At 45.4% G+C, this 16,995-nt stretch overlaps 1 protein-coding gene across 1 annotated transcript in view; it reads right to left on the reverse strand.

Moving 5' to 3' along the window:
• AHI1 (Abelson helper integration site 1) overlaps positions 1-16,995 on the reverse strand; it is a 2,019,384-nt gene that overhangs the window by 1,490,912 nt on the left and 511,477 nt on the right. The window contains exon 9 of the mRNA XM_069606745.1: positions 14,013-14,198. Coding sequence (XP_069462846.1) covers positions 14,013-14,198 — 186 coding nt within the window. The remainder of the gene's footprint in view (positions 1-14,012; positions 14,199-16,995) is intronic.

Here is a 16,995-nt window from a genome sequence, read left to right on the forward strand (position 1 = left end):
AGCGCACAATGGCAACCAAGGGTAACAAATCGAAGAACAAGCAGACTACAATCAAGACCTTTACGAAAGGACAAGCACTCCAGCAGGAGGGAGACAGCTGAGATAAAGTAAAAGAACTGCCATCCCCCTTGGCGGACACCACGAATTTGGGGAACCAGCAGATTCTGGAGACCATTCCAGCTCTACAAAAAGACACTGGAAGTCCAGATTGATGTGGTGGGCATCGATGTGGGACTCTTACGGCAAGATGTACCGACTATAGCTGAACGCACAGGAAAACTGGAAGAGAAAGTTAAGGAAAATACAACAGTCAGAGTGCAAACAGCAAAGGACATCGACATCCTCTTGCAGAAAGTTAAATTACTGGAGGATAGAGAGGAAGGTCGAGCAAGATGAATCATAAGATTTGTGGGGTTGCATGAAGGGACGGAGGGGTCGGACCCCATTACATACATTGAAAATGTGTTGCTACAGGAGATAGGAGCAGGGGGACTTATGCAAGGATTTACTGCCCAGACCCAACATAGCAAAGGTTCTCAACTATAAAGACCAGGAGAAAATCCTTGCCTGCTCCAGGGCTGGAGGGACAATACAAAGAGCCTCGTGGAATATCTCAGTATATCCAGACTACACTTTCCAGGTTCAAAAGAGAAGAGCCCAATATATCGCAACGAAAGGAAGGTTCAGTAAGGCGGGTCTAAAGTACATGTTGATATACCCGGCGAAATTGAAGTTAATCCACAATGGTAAAGTACTATTCTTCGAGACACGGATGGAGGCACAAGATTGGGTGGACGGTGCTCAGATCACAGAGGCTGCAGAGCAGGGTCAACAAATTTAAACAAGAACTACAGAGTCGGCTAATTTCTCCATTGTTTAATTTAAGATGCACAGATATGTTGGGAAAGGGGTAGAACTGCTTGTACTACATTGAGAACATTGCTTATAAGAAGTATGGAAGCGGTATAATATGTAAAATAACAGCAGGAGCAGTTCAATGTATCCACAGAAACCCGGTAAGGGAACGCTACGCGTTATCCCACTATTCCAACAAAAGTTTGTTTTCTTTAGGGTTACTAAACAGTGCTCGCCCATTGGGCACCAGGATACTAGCTTACTGCCTGGATCAAACGGAGCGTAAACAGGGAAGTCCTAGCGGGCATAGCACAGCAGGACAAGTTAAGTTTGAGTTTTGTTTGGCGTTAGTTAAAGGGTGAGGGGGTAGGGAAGGGCAGCCTGGCATTCATGGAAAAACGCTGTATATCTTCACTAAGACTGGTATCAGACTGACGACCCCATTAGTACCCTGGGTATGGAAACCTAATGGCTGAGACAATCAAAATCATGACAGTGGGTATATTGTTACTGCAGGAGACACATGTAGATGCATAAAAACAAAATAACCTGGCAGGTGCGTGGGGAGGAGTGATGGTGGGCTCCACTTATCCTTCATATGCAAATGGGGTCCTTATTTGGGTTAACCTGGCAATACCGTTTAAAGTGCTGGCCACAAGGACAGACAACAAAGGTAGAATGGCGATGATGCATGGGATGATACAGAATCAAGAAATATGTATTGTTAATACTCATGCACCAAATCATGAAGCCACTGTTTTTTTAGAACATGGTATGCTAGGCTAGGACCTTACAGGGACGGAATATTGATATGGGTGGGGGCGATTTTAATTGTACACTTGACCCCACCATGGATAGATAATATACCAAACACAAACAGTCGTCTCCCCCTCCCCCCAGCTAAATTATTAGCTTTTGAAACATTTTCAGCTGAAAGATCTATGGAGAGCACAACATGGCGATGTCAGAGGTTATTCTCATTACTCTGCCCCACAAAGTCTACACAAGAATAGATCACCTGTTTGCAGGGAGGGGGGGGACATGTGACTGAATTTACAGAGGCGGAATATCTTGCCAGGATCCTGTCAGACCATTCCCCACTAATGCTAAAATGGCGGGTATTTGCCCCTAGAGCACATATACCCACATGGGAGGTTGAGAAGCCAAATCACTATTAGACAGAGCATTTGCTGAGCACATTACGAAAAGGACTGTGGATTTCATTTCAGTTAACAAGGGAAGCGTGCAGAAGGTGGGAAATATCTGGGAAGCATACAAGGTGGTCATCAGGGTGAAATGATAGAGTCCAGGGGAGTACAAAAAACTATTGTCAACGACTTGAAAAACATCGAGAAAAAATTGCAAACATCGGAGAGGGAAGCAAATATAGACAAGGAAGATGTAGAGAAGGTAATCAGATTGAAGCAAGCATGCCTAGTGCTGTGTGACAGGTTGGGGAAATGTAATCACGCGAGATACCTAGAAAGGAGCCACACACAATGTGATAAACCCAGTAAAATGCTAGCCTGGCTGTGTAAGCAAAAGGACACAAGATCCCCTATATGCTCCAGTCGAGATACAGTCCAGGAGAGGAAATAAATACGCAAGTTGGCATACATGAAGTCTTTTCTGAGTATTATAAGGCGTAGTTTGCGGATCCACAGATAGATGAGGAGAGAGACTTTCAGGATGCCCTAGACCTTATCACCCTGCCACGTCTAGATGCACAGCAATCGGATACATTGAAGGCGCCTATAACCCCAGAGGAGGCAATAGCTAGCATCAGAACGTTGCCCTCCTGAAAAGCGCAGGCATGGATGGACTAACGTGTGAATTTTATAAGGCCTACACAGACACGCTGTCGCCGCTTCTTGCCAGGGTGTACACAATGAGAAGTACGAAGAGCACATCCTCCCTGATAGGATGAGGGTGTGTCTGTCTAATAATCCCGCTACTTAAACTAAATAAGGTAGATACTGACTGTGGGTCCTGCAGACCACTGTCCCTGCTGAACCAAGACAGCAAGATTCTCACAGCAATCTTGGCTAATAGACGCTGTAGAGTAATACTGACGCTAATCAATCCGGACCAGACTGGATATGTACCAGGGAGGAACATTGCGGATAATCTAAGAAGGCTACACCGTGTGATCTATAGCACAAAAGACATTGCAGCACAGTGTGCGGTTGCTTCGTTGGATGCAACTAAAGCATTTGATTCCGTTCACTGGAATTGGTTGTATGCCACAATGGTAAAGATGGGAATAGGACTGCAGTATATGAAGTGGGCACAGCTTATATATACTGAAACAATGGCTAGGGTTAGGACGGGGAGCACATACTCTGATAAATGGCAATTCTACAGCGGTACGCAGCAAGGACGCCCCCTATCCTCCATGTTATATATTATAGCGGCGGAACCCGTAGCCACCTACTTGAGGCAGGAATGTAGTGAGGCTGGTATTGAAGTAGATGGGGTGAGGCATGTAGTGTCCATGTATGCTGACAAGTTACTATACTTGTGCAATCCACAGATAAATTTGCCATACATACTGGAGGTGTTGGACAACTTTGGTGCTTTGACGGGGATCAGAATAAACAAGAGCAAGTCATGTCTGTTCGCACTGGCCAAGATGGCGAAGGAGGCAGGGGTGGACCTGCCGGTCCTTACCCTGCCATGGAGCAGGACCTCCTTCAGGTACTTGGGGATTAGCGTATATCACAATCCCAAACGAGAACACAAATTTAACACGTTAAAGGCTAGAAATGGGTTACCTCTGTCTATGATGGGAAGAGCGGCATTGCTAAAAAAGGTGGCGCTGCTGTGACTCATGCATTGCTTTGGAAATGCCCCATACAATATTCCACAGCAATTTTTCTGAGACTTAGATAAGTTATGTAGAGGCTTCCTCTGGCAGGAGGGGAGACACAGTTGTGTTGAGTGTATTGCAAAGGCCCTAAGGACAATGGGGGGCTGAAGATACTTGTACTTTCTGGCATGCCAGCTACAATATGTAGTGCAATGGATGGCAGATAATCCTACGGCAGAAACTGCACTTTTGCAACCAGCCATTAATAAGAGATACCTCAGAGACCTACTTTGGATTCCTGCTAGAGAACAAAACAGGAATCCTTACCTGGTGGAAATGGGCATCCAGATTTGGAAATGACTTGCAAAGTCATAGGATTAGAAGATCCTCTCTCTGTACAGACCCCCATAGCCGCGATAATGGAAGGTATACCAGGCAGTGCGGCAACGGTGCGATCACAATGGGAATTATCTGGCATGGCTACGGTTGGAGACCTGAGAAATTAAAAAGAGTTGATGAAGTTTGCTGAGCTACAAGAGGTCAGGGGTATACACAGTGGTCAGTATTTGCTGCACAATACAGTGATACGGGTGCTAAAAGGCAGGTGGCCGAACAGCAATGATGTGATTATAGGGAGTGATGAAAAAAAGACATTACTGTAGCTGAGGGGGGAACACGCCATTTCAAGGATCTATGAGATAGTGATAGAACGTAGCTCGAGAGCAGAATTAAAGTGCAGGGAGACATGGGAAAGGGAATTCGGCAAAACGTTTGAAGATGGGGAATGGAAGGACATAATATCATATCATGAGAAGGTCTCCAGAAATGGCAGATTGCAATTAATCAAACTTTACATCATATCTCACGCCAGCTGCTATTGTAAGTTTCAAGGAAGCAACAAACAAGAACATCCTCAATGCAGACTAGAGGAGGCGGGTCTTATACGCATGTTCTGGGGGTGCCCAATTGTACAGATGGTCTGGAGTGGGGTAGGACATGAAGCGGCTCAAGGAGGTATCGAGCTCAATATTCAAACCCCGGAGGCTTGCATAATGGGCCAATACAGGAGAAGTTCGAAGGACAAACCTCTGAACAAGATTATGGATCTGATGTATATACTGGCCAAACACAGCATAGCTATGAGGTGTGTTAGGGAGAATTCTCTGTAGGGCTAATTTCCCAAACCTAGTGAGTCCACGAGCAGATTTGCTGGATTTTTGGGGTTTATTTTTTCGCTCCTGCTAAGAGTGAGATTCTTTTACTCCCACTCTTAGACATGATTTGAGGTGTTCCTTTATCTTTCCATGTGTTTTATGGGCTATGGGGTCTTTTACTCCATAGGGCCTCATGTGTTTTTGATGTGAGTTCCACAGCACCCTCCGTGCAGTAACCCAGGGGTGTCGTAGCGACCCCCCAACATAGACTCCATACCCTGGGACTGACTACTGTCTCCCAGGGCATGTAAAGTCACCATTGGCTTTACTAGTCCCAAATTATGAACAGAAACCAGTACAAACCATCATATTGTGGAAGTACTGGTCGGGGCTATTTGATTGCCCCGGGGTATGTTGTTCGAGGGGGCACGTCTCCATCCCCCCGATCGAGTTTTGGCTGGTGGCAGTGGATACTACTTTTTTTATTCGACCGCGAATATATCTCTATGGGATTTTCCCATTGTTCGAGGCTACCAACTTTAATTATTTAATTCTTATAGCCTCGAACATACTATTAATATTAATTCACCGGTTGGTATTTTTTGCCAGAACTAGATTCTAAAATGGCGTTTGTGTTCTCCTCTGTGACTCCAACCCAAGTCGAGCCCTTTGTTCCACTTTTTGGCGGGCTTCTCCACAGAAGCCTCGAAAAGTGGTGCCACTCTGTCTGGGTACCACAGGGGGTGTGGGAGGGGGTTTAGGCACTCTGGACTGAGTTACCTTGGTAACTCAAGTCGCACTCTTGTGTGATTGGCCCAAGTGGTGAGCCGGCCGGCTCACCACTTAGCATGTTTGATTGACAGCTAGGCTGAGTGAATGGGGGTGTGCTGCAAAAAAGCAGGGCTTTGGGGACTGGAACTTCAGAAGTCGCCACGGGACCTAAAAATCCGAGGAGGGAGCAGCTGAGCCGACCTGCAACAATACCACCGGTGGAGCCCTGCTGAACCGTCTCCCCACTTTTCCCGACGAGAGAGGAGATCTCCAGTCCGGAGAGTCTTCTTCCTTTGACTGGTGGGGATAACCAGTTTTGCCTTCTTTTCACCTTCCTGGAGCATCTCGTGGCCGCCTTGCCTGTGCCAAGCACCCTGGCAACCAGAATACCACGGTTTACCACTACCGCGAAGAGAAGGGTAGGAAGGGTAGTACCTTTTAACCGAAGAACTCCGCGGCTGGTTTCTTCCCTGGCAGTGCAACGACCTTCATCTTTCCTCCACGGCGAGACCTCTTCTTCCTCTGGGCGAAACGCCGATTTGCACCTGCTGCCAGGAACAACTGCCCCCGCTGGAGCTTCCTTCACACATAAGGTACTGTGTCCGGCCTGGCTTCCCTTGCGACAGATCGTTCGGGGTGACAGTAAAGCCTCGACTTTCTAACCTGGGCTAGCCTGGGACAAACTAGCCAACTTTTCCTGACTTTAATTTCATCCTTTTTGTGCGAACTATCTACAAGACTCTTTGGGCATAACCCCACTGTTTGAACCTGGACCCCTTCTGCTTGCTCTCTCCAAGAGTGGGCCTTGCAATTGACTTCCTGGCTCTCCAGTAGAACTCTGCCTATCCTGCCTTACTGTGGTTCTTTGTAAAAGTATTGAAACTTGTGTGCTTCCTTAACTCTGCCTTTTTCCCTCCCTTTCTTTATAACTTATTAGAGTGTCATCTTATGTTAAGCGCTCACCTCTGTCTGAAAATAAGTGGTGTTTCTCACTAAGACTTGTCTAATAAGTGAATAGGGTTGTATATATATGATAGTGACTGTGCTGAATTTACTTACCTCGTGTTTGCTAGTGTAAATCCCAAGTGTGTCTTTAAATAAATAATTATATACTTTTACACCACAGCTCTGGTCAGTGTTTGTTTGTGCTAATGTGTCTCTGTACCTATTGTGTATAATCTGCATACTGCCTAACTCTTCTTGAGGGAAGTCTGACTGCTCAGCCACAGCTACCAAGTGAATCTGTGTGGTACAGACTGCGACCAAGTGGGTTTACTGCCAAACACCTGTAGTCTTAAATCTTTTGCAGTGGTCCCTAAGGGAACTTGTCAAGCGGGTTCTCCTCCTCCCCAGACTCCTCCTCACCTGTTTGCTCAGGTACTTCCTCCACTCTGACTGAGCTCTTCTTCTTGGTCTTGATATTCTTCTCAGGCTTCTTCTCTTTTTTTTGTTGTAAGTAGGGTTGCGCTCCCTCGGCCGCCTCCGTGGTCTGAATACAGTATAGATCTGGAGGAAAACCGAGGAGCACGCCCTAAAACTGGGAAAAAACCGTTAGGCAGAAAAAAACCCGACGATCACGAGACTGATGAGATGGGAAGGTCCAGATGATTACTAGAAGGCTAGCTAAAGTGGGGAATCCGGTCTGCCGATACCACAGATGCTACCCTCCGATCTTGGATGAGGAGGCTGGTTGCTGGGTCTCTAGTACCCTTCGGGACCCAGGGATATTAGGTGTGTAATGAGACCGTAGATCCAAACAGTCTCACAGACTTCCGTGAAAATATCTGCACCGCTGGAACGAGGCAGAAAAGTACAGAACAGAGATGGTACACAATAGAGGAAACAAGAAAAATAGAATAGAACAGAGTAAAAACAGAGTCTTCCTTCCGCTCGAGCGGGTTCTGACAGCGGAGACCAAGGTGGGTAGCAGAGATAGACACGTACAAGGAATACGCGCGGTAAATAGAAAACACGTAGTGAAAGCGAAAGTAGCTTGAAAAGATCCCGATCACCTTACCTGGAGACCTTAGGACACCACGAGTGGCAAAGAACAGGAAAGGCTAGAGCAAAGCGATACGGGAAGAGGATAAAGGCAAGTCACTGTAAGAGACTGGCAGCGCAAGTAACAATTACGATGCAATGCGCCATGCGCTAGTTTGATCAGCCAGTTATAGGTTCTGTCGGCCATCTTGGAATAAACTAGACAGTTGGGTTTGCTCCTGGAATCCATGTTAGTAGTACTTCCAACGGTAAACTAGCTTCCAGGGCTGGTGCATGACAGTATGTCCCCTTCTATACTTGCTTCCTCCTGGTTTTCCCGGATACAGTCTATGGAAACGCTGTACAAGTCTGGGGGCATGCACATGGTTCTTGGTTCCCATGTTCTTTCGGCTATGGGATAGCCTTTCCAGTGGATCAAATATTGCAATGTTCCTTTCCTGTAACGAGAATCAACAATTCTGTCCACCTCATATTCTTCTGGTTCCTCCTGAGGTGGGACTATGGTTCTTCTCCTAGATCTCTTGAAAGGATCTTCTTGATGTGTCTTGAGTAGGGAGGCATGGAATACAGGATGTGTCCACCGCAAGGCATGGGGTAGCCTTAATCGGAAGGCAACTGGATTGATTTGAGACTGAATCTGATAGGGGCCTATATATCTAGCTGAAAACCTTCCCATATGATTCCACCTGGGAAGATATCTTGTAGATAGCCAGACCAAGTCTCCCGGCTTCCAAAGGGAAACCGCACTGCGTTTGGCATCGGCATAGGTCTTGTATGTCTTGCGGCTGTCCTCTAGTGCTTGTAAGGCCTCCGTGTGGGTACGGTGGAGATCTGTGAGCATCCTCTCCAAAGCGGGAGTGGTGGTCTGACCTCTGAGAACTGAAGCTCCTGGTAGGTGGTGAGGATGGTATCCATACGTACACTTGAATGGACTCATCCTCATTGCTGTGTGGTAGGTGTGGTTATAAGCGAACTCCGCCATCGGCAGCAGGACTGCCCAGTCGTCTTGTTCCTTGTTACAAAAACAGCGAAGATACTGTTCTAGGTTGGCGTTTAACCTCTCCGTTTGCCCGTTGGCTTGCGGGTGAAACCCAGATGACAGGGCCCTTTGGATACCCAGTTGGGTGCATAATGAGTCCCAGAACTTTGAGGTAAATTGCGTTCCCCTGTCGGATATGATGGAATGTGGTCAACCATGTAACCTAACCACCTCACGGAGGAAGACAGTAGTTCTTTCTGAGGCAGACGGAATTCCGAAAGGGATACGAAATGTGCCAACTTGGTGAACGAATCTACTATCACTAGAATCGCAGTCTTCTCCTTAGAGATGGGAAGTTCCACTATAAAGTCCAGTGAGAGGTCTTCCCAGGGGCGTGTAGGTGCCTTAGCTTGATGCAGGAGACTGTGTGGTCTGTGATGGGAGGTCTTGTTGATGGCACAGGTAGGACACGTAGAAACATAAGACGTTATGTCTCTTCGCATGGACGCCCACCAAAAGCTCCTGGAGACTAGTTCAAACATTGCCTTTTCTCCCTTATGTCCTGCTAGGGGTAGGTCATGACAAACACCAATCGCTTGTGTTCTCAGAGTGGGTGTAGGAAGAAACAAAGCCGATTGATGAAACCACAATCCACCACGTTCCTGCAATTGGCAGGAGTTTTTCTCCTCCTGTGAGCTATGAAGCAGTTCCTCTCGAACTTCTTGAAGGAAAAGATTGGCAATTATGTGGAAGTGGTGTCTTGGCAGAATCTTCTCCGTCCTCACCTCCGATAGATCCTCATTAGCCCAGCTTCGGGACAAGGCGTCTGCGACACTGTTTTGAGATCCCGGTATGTGGGTGATCTGGAAGTCAAAGTTTGAGAAATAGCATGCCCAACGAGCATGCCTTGAGTTTCTGCACTCCATCTGTTGAAGAACCTTCAGATTTCGATGGTCCGTGCGGATTATGAACTGATGTAAGGCTCCCTGTAGGAGATGTCTCTATTCTTGGCAGGCACTTTGTATTGCCAACAGTTCTCTCTCGAGTACCGAGTAGTTCCTTTCGCTTCCCGTCAAGGTACAAGAGTAATAAGCAAGTGGGTGTTCCAATTTGTCAGCTCCTCTCTGTAACAAAACGGCTCCCAATGCACCTCCAGAGGCATCAGTTTCTAGAACAAAGGGTTTACTCTGATTAGGCTGGACCAGAACAGGAGCAGAGGTAAAATATTCCTGAGCGGCTGGTCCGCAATGGCAAGCTACTCCCTTCTTGAGGAGATTGGTTATGGGCAACACGAGATCCGAGAACCTTGGTATGAACCTGCGATAGAAATTCACCAGACCTAAGAAACGTTGGATCTCTTTGACTGAGGTGGGTTCTGGCCATCGGTCTATAGCCTGAACCTTGGTTGGGTCCATGCGGATTCCCTTGGCGGATAAAATGAACCCCAGATAAGGTAGCTCTGAGGCCTCAAATTTACACTTCTCTGGTTTGGCAAACAGATTGTTCTCTAACAGTCTCCGGAGAACCTCGCTTACATGGGCACGATGTTCGGCCAAGGAAGGGGAGAAAATCAGTATATCGTCGAGGTATACGACCACTGATATGTATAACATATCCGCGAAGATCCTGTCAACAAAATGCTGGAACACAGCTGGAGCATTCATCAGGCCGAATGGCATAATGCAATATTCGAATAAACCCAACGGTGTTCTGAATGCCGTTTTCCACTCGTCCCCATTCTTGATCCTTAACAAGTGATATGCTCCTCGGAGGTCGAGTTTGGTAAATACCTTGGAGTCTCTTACCGCCTCGAGAATGTCTCTGATGAGTGGCATCGGGTATCTGTCTCGAATGGTTATGCTGTTCAGACCCCTGTAATCAATACAGGGGCGTAATTCCTTAGAGTCCTTCTTTGAAATGAAAAACAAAGATGCTCCTCCTGATGATCTCGATGGTCTGATGAGGCCATTTTCCAAATTGGCTGCTAAGTACTCCTTCAAAGCTTCCTTTTCAGTCAAGGACAGCAAATACATGCGTCTAAATGGAAGTGAAGTTTCTTCCTTGAGGTCTATGCTGCAGTCCTCGTTGCGATGAGGCGGGAGGAGTCTAGGTTTGAGATCTTCGAATACTCTTGCGAAAGACTGGTAGTGCCTAGGTAAGGAGGATACCAAGAGGCTACCTTGAACACTAGCCAGACTGGATCGAACCTCTGTCGAGGATTCCCTCGGATTCAAGCAGTACTCTTGACAAAAGTCAGTCGAAATTGATCTTGTTCCTTGTCCAGTCGATTCTGGGATTAGGTCTTCTCAGCCATGGAATCCCCAGGATCAACGGAAAATGGGCTGCTCTGATAACATCAAAGCGGAGAGTCTCGACATGGTGCTCCATTCTGATTGTGATGGGAATGGTCTCCATGGTAATGGGTCCAGAAGTTAGAGGACGACCGTCCACCCCTTCTACCGGTACAGGTCTGTCCTTTTCTCTTAGTGGGATCTTGTTCTCCTGGGTCCAGGTCACAGATGAAGTTTCCTGCAGCTCCGCAGTCCAGCATGGCCAATACTGAGAGTTTCTGTCCTGGTATGCAAGTAAACGTAACCTGGAACACCATCAAACGGTTGTCCTCTACTCCTTCAGGAGTGGTTCTGGTAAGATTGCAAGGGTTTGGGCTGTCTTCCCCATGGTCTCCCTTGCAATTACCTGGGGTTTGGCGTTTCCCTGTTGCTTAGCGGGTATGTCCGGACAGTCCTTGAGTGTATGCTTAGCTGACCCACAATACATACAGAGATTCAGGTCCTGTCTTCGCCTTCTTTCTGTCTTGGTAAGGGACCTCTGGTAGAACCTATCTGCACGGGTTCCTCCAAGGTAAGATGTTCTCTTCTTCCCTGCTGGGGGCTGTACTGAGAGGTCGGTCCCCTTCCTCTTCTCCTTTCTGTTCGCCTTTCCTGAAGAAGGAAATCAATCTGAAGTACTAGGGTAACTAGTTCTTGGAAGTTGTTAGGCTGGACCACTCGAGCCAGCTCGTCCTTAAGGGCTTCATTTAAGCCTCATCAGAAGAGAGCCTGTCGTGCTGTTTCTGGCCATTCTGTAGACACTGCCAAGGCCTGGAACTGGGCAATATAACCCTGTTTGACCTCGAGGAAGGCGTCATACTTCGAATACTGTACGTCAGAGCGCTCAGATCTGTTCTTGAATTCCTGTACAAACAGGGCATAATCATTCACTATAGGGTCTTGGCTGGTGACCAAAGGGGTTGCCCATGCCAGAGCACTTCCAGCCAGATTGGCTATGAAAAATCCTGCTCGAGCCCTTCCGGACTCAAATGCTCGAGGTCTAAAAGAGAAATAAACTGAGCAGGCATCGAGAAATTTCTTGATGTATTTGGGATTTCCATCGTATTTTCCATAGGTAAATGGCATCGGAGGTAGGTCATCTCTACTGGCTTCCCGAGCCGCAGCTTGCTGTCAAAGAAGAAGGTTCTCTGCATGGAGTAATTGCATATCTGCTCTAAGGCTCTGTATGGCGTTACACATCTCTTGGATCTGTTCCGGAGATGCCATTTCCTTTCTTTGGCGTTGTATACTGTCATGCGGGTTCTCCTCCTCCCCAGACTCCTCCTCACCTGTTTGCTCAGGTACTTCCTCCACTCTGACTGAGCTCTTCTTCTTAGGCTTCTTCTCTTTTTTTTGTCGTAAGTAGGGTCGCGCTCCCTCAGCCGTCTCCGTGGTCTGAATACAGTATAGATCCGGAGGAAAACCGAGGAGCACGCCCTAAAACGGGGAAAAAGCCGTTAGGCAGAAAAAACCCCGAAAATCACGAGACTGATGAGATGGGAAGGTCCAGATGATTACTAGAAGGCTAGCTGAAGTGGGGAATCCGGTCTGCCGATACCACAGACGCTACCCTCCGATCTCGGATGAGGGGGCTGGTTGCTGGGTCTCTAGTACCCTTCGGGACCCAGGGATATTAGGTGTGTAATGAGACCGTAGATCCAAAAGGTCTCACAGACTTCTGTGAAAGTATCTGCACCGCTGGAACGAGGCAGAAAAGTACAGAACAGAGATGGTACACAATAGAGGAAACAAGAAAAATAGAATAGAACGGAGTAAAAACAGAGTCTCCCTTCCGCTCGAGCGGGTTCTGACAGCGGAGACCAAGGTGGGTAGCAGAGATAGACACGTACAAGGAATACGCGCGGTAAATAGAAAACGCGTAGTGAAAGCGAAAGTAGCTTGAAAAGATCCCCATCACCTTACCTGAAGACCTTAGGACACCACGAGTGGCAAAGAACAGGAAAGGCTAGAGCAAAGCGATACGGGAAGAGGATAAAGGCAAGTCACTGTAAGAGACTGGCAGCGCAAGTAATAATTACGATACAACACGCTGTGCACTAGTTTGATCAGCCAGTTATAGGTTCCGTCGGCCATCTTGGAATAAACTAGACCGTTGGGTTTGCTCCTGGAATCCATGTTAGTAGTACTTCCAACGGTAAACTAGCTTCCAGGGCTGGTGCATGACAGAACTGCACAGGTTTCTGCCTAACAAGGTGGAAGGATACAAAGGGACCGAGTGTTACCAGATGGTGGGGAGATTTGGAAAAATGGATAACAGCAGAAACTGAAGTATTGGAAAAGGCACTGGGGGAACACAAGTTAGAAGTGGGAATGGATATCCAATGGTAGATCGCTCTAACTGTGACTTTATTTGCATGAGAGGAAGGGGAAGTCACTATGCAGGCTACACTGGAAGAAGTAGAGGCAGTATAATTTGAATAATACATCTTAAGGACACTATGTACAGGCCGAGTTGGGGAAGGGGGTTGGTTTTAGGAGAGGATGTTGGACTAGATATTGTAATATGATAATGTACACCATTGTGTGGTTTGTTGTTTAAAAGAATGCAATAAACATTCAAAAAAGAAAACAAAAAAAGTCACAGTTTAAAGAGTGTAGGGGTCTTAGACTATGGACACAGACCCCGGGTTATCATATTCAGATCAGACGTCTGTACAAATCACGCTATTTGTACTAGGTTACATTTACTGACAACATAAGTAAGGCACTGAGGACGAGGGGAGCAACAAAAGAAATCACCCTCACATGCATGCTTAAAAGGAGCACAACTATGTGCCTTCAATGACAAATGGGATAGGTGTACATTTCTAGCCTATTAGATCCATCCTAGTAGAAGTAACGGGTCAGTTGCATGAGTAAAGGACACAGATTTGAAATGGCATCCACAGCATGGAGACTGTTGCCACATGTCTCAAGTGCGAGCTGGCTGTATCAGAATTCCTATATGGACTCATATTATACCCCCCGCATTATACAAACCTCTGCAAGTCAATTCAAAATATCACAGACTTATCTTTAGAATTTGACAGACTTTCTAAACAAACTGTTTCAAAATCGAAAACATGCACTACAAAACTGTATGTTCTACTTACTTCATCTGGTAGTTTTAAGCCTTTAACTGTCACATAGAGAGTAGATGGATATCGGTTTCTAGCACATCTCAGCCACCATTCAAATACCTCAACAGTACTGGGCTGTGCTCTAGACCTTGGGGGAGGATAATACAGTTGTAGGCGGAGTTTTCCATCCACATTTAGGACACCATTGGCTCCCACAAGCTGTTTATAATTGAAAGAATAACAATATAAGAACAAATTCTGGATAGTCATTTGATGTTGGTTAGCCCGGAATATATTTAATTGAAAATTACTTTCAGAGATACTGAACATTTATGTTTTCATGAATGAATAATGCTTTCCCACCATTTGCATAAAAGAGAAGTTCTTCAAGTTTAACTAACCCTTCTAATGTCAGACGTCTGACAATTGTGCCGATGCGGTAATGAAATGTTTAAAAAAATGAATTTTCTTTACAATTGCTTTAAAACATTATGCTTGTGTTCCACACAATAGGCATTTCCTTGCAGAATGATAACCATGTAGTATTTTCCATTTGTTTTGCAAAAATCAGGACCACTTAAATAGAAGGACCTGAACAAGAAAATAAGTTACAAAGTTAACCTTGACAAGACAGCTTTAGAAATATTTATCTTACTACACATTTGAAATACTTGTTATACAGCCCCAAAGAAGCTCATAGTGGGTCATTTGTTAGGTTCAGACCTACAATGCGAAAGATGTGCTGGCAGGCAGAGTGACACACTGTAACGTAAGTGACTATTTAACAGAGTTGTAACCACAAGAAAAAAAGACTGTCCTTGTAAAGAGAAGATTATTTTATCATCACTACTAAATGTATGTAAATACAGTTATGATTGATCTTGTGGCCAGGAGCAGAGTTAAATACTGTATGAACTAGCAACCATTTTGAGCACAAAGTAAGGTGTTTACCTTTTGATCTGTTACTTTCATAAACAGTAGCAGGTATAGTGTTTTGGCATCCTTTGTGCAGGGTATTATTTTGAATAATGGAATTCTATTTCTACAAGGAAACAATTTTGTATTCTAGTGCAGCTACCCCATTTGGCAACTCTAACACAAAACATAATGAATGTGTACATGGAAAAAAGGAACAGAGGTTGAGTGGTTCCATTAATGTGTCGTGAATTTCAATTCTAAAATCACTGGTGCCGTAAAGCAGTCAGTGGGAACCCGCAGAACATGCCCTATTGGCTAAGAAAGAAGCCACAGTCCAGTCTCCATTTAAAGATATTTCAACAGATAAGGAATCTGCAGGAGGAAGGAATCCATTTAAAACAACTTTCTGTAGTTCTCAATCTGGTTATTTCATGTAACCAGCAGGAACAGGGCACTGCGATGCAAATGTTTCAAAGAAGAACATGAGCTAATAAAGAATTATGTTTTTGGCACCATCTCAGTATTGGAAAAGGAGAAACATCTGAATCAACAGACGTTGGAAGACCTTGTTAGGCATCACGTAACAGCAAAAAGGACATTGAAAAGCTAAACATAACTTGTATCGTATCTGGTTCTAAGGCAGTGACTGCTCTCTTTTCTTCTGCTAACTAAACTGTTTGGGAATCAAGCAGTGCCACAACGAATAGGGACAATCATGGCAATGTATCCTAAAAACGAGGTGCTATTTCTGTGAATGGCTACTAACAGGTGAGTGATTGCAGGCTTGTCCTTTGAGCTCCCCGGTGGCTAAGCTGAAATCAGCTGATATTTTCCATCCGTGTGCACCCCAGGCTAACAAGGTGCTGTTTTGGCCAGCTATCACAGGGTTCAAACAGTGGAGGGACTGCGGGCGCCGTCCTTTGAGCTTCCCTGTGTCTGAATCCAAACTTGCTGATCATTTTCACCCGTGTGTATCTCAGGTTACCGAGGAGCTATTTAACCCAGCAAACACTCAACAACGGACTTCTAACAGGGGAATGATTGCGGGCTGTGTCCTTTGAGCTCCCCTGTGGTTGAAAATACACCTGCTGGCAATCTCATCCCGCATGCACTGCAGGCCAATATTTAATATTTTTTTCTATATGATTGGTGTGCCTTTGGAGGAGTGACTAATGGGATCTGCTTTTTGAGCTTCTTATAGGGGACCTGCTGAAAGCACCTTTTAGGTGACTCTTTTTTTGCACCAGCTTGTTTTCAGTTTTGCCTCATACTATATACTACGTTTTTGTATTAATTTATATAGAGAGGTGACTTTGAGGTACTCATGTAAGATCTACCAAATGTAACCCTAACTCAGCTGACTACAATTAACATCCGTATATTTATTTCTCAAGGAGCATCTGTGGGAAGTTTCCTACACCCCATAAGATAGTCTAATTGAGTTATGAGTTAAGTGCTACACAGCTTTTTATGCAGCTCGTATACATATTCAAGCTTGTGTTTTTGTGATAATTTTAATTGGAATTGATTTTTTTTTACTTTTTGTAGCACTTGGAAATTGAGATACTGCGGCATTGTTACATTTAAAAACGCAGGAACTGGAATTTCAAAGTCCAATGGGAATCCCAGGGACCTGTGATTTTTAGATACTTTTATATTGAAAATGTATTCTACCTTTTTATACCTGGAAACTGTACATTTATAAATGTGTCAGATTTTAGCAACAACAAAATAATAATCTTTTATCTCATTGAGACTGAGTCCTTATCTGGTCAGTGGACCATGGCCGTTCTTCCCTGGTAGTCTTATCTTTTTGGGTCTCTCTTTCTTTCTACCTTTCCCTGTGGACTATTCTCCACTAGAATGCCGCGAAAGAAACTTAGGAGTCAACTGAATATTGATGACCCAATTGATGGGAAAAAAAGATATGGCCGTTAATGAAGACCCTATTATTGCTTTACATTTGGCCATAAACTATGTAGAAGATGTTCCTAATGGCAGCTGTACATTATCCAGCCGATCGGCAGGCTCTCAATGTTATTTTCCCCATTCACCAAGAAGACTGTACAGTAACAGCTCAACTCCATAATGATGGGTC

This window comes from Ambystoma mexicanum, chromosome 4p, assembly GCF_040938575.1.
Source record: "Ambystoma mexicanum isolate Mex_15411 chromosome 4p, UKY_AmexF1_1, whole genome shotgun sequence".
Lineage (NCBI taxonomy): Eukaryota > Metazoa > Chordata > Amphibia > Caudata > Ambystomatidae > Ambystoma > Ambystoma mexicanum.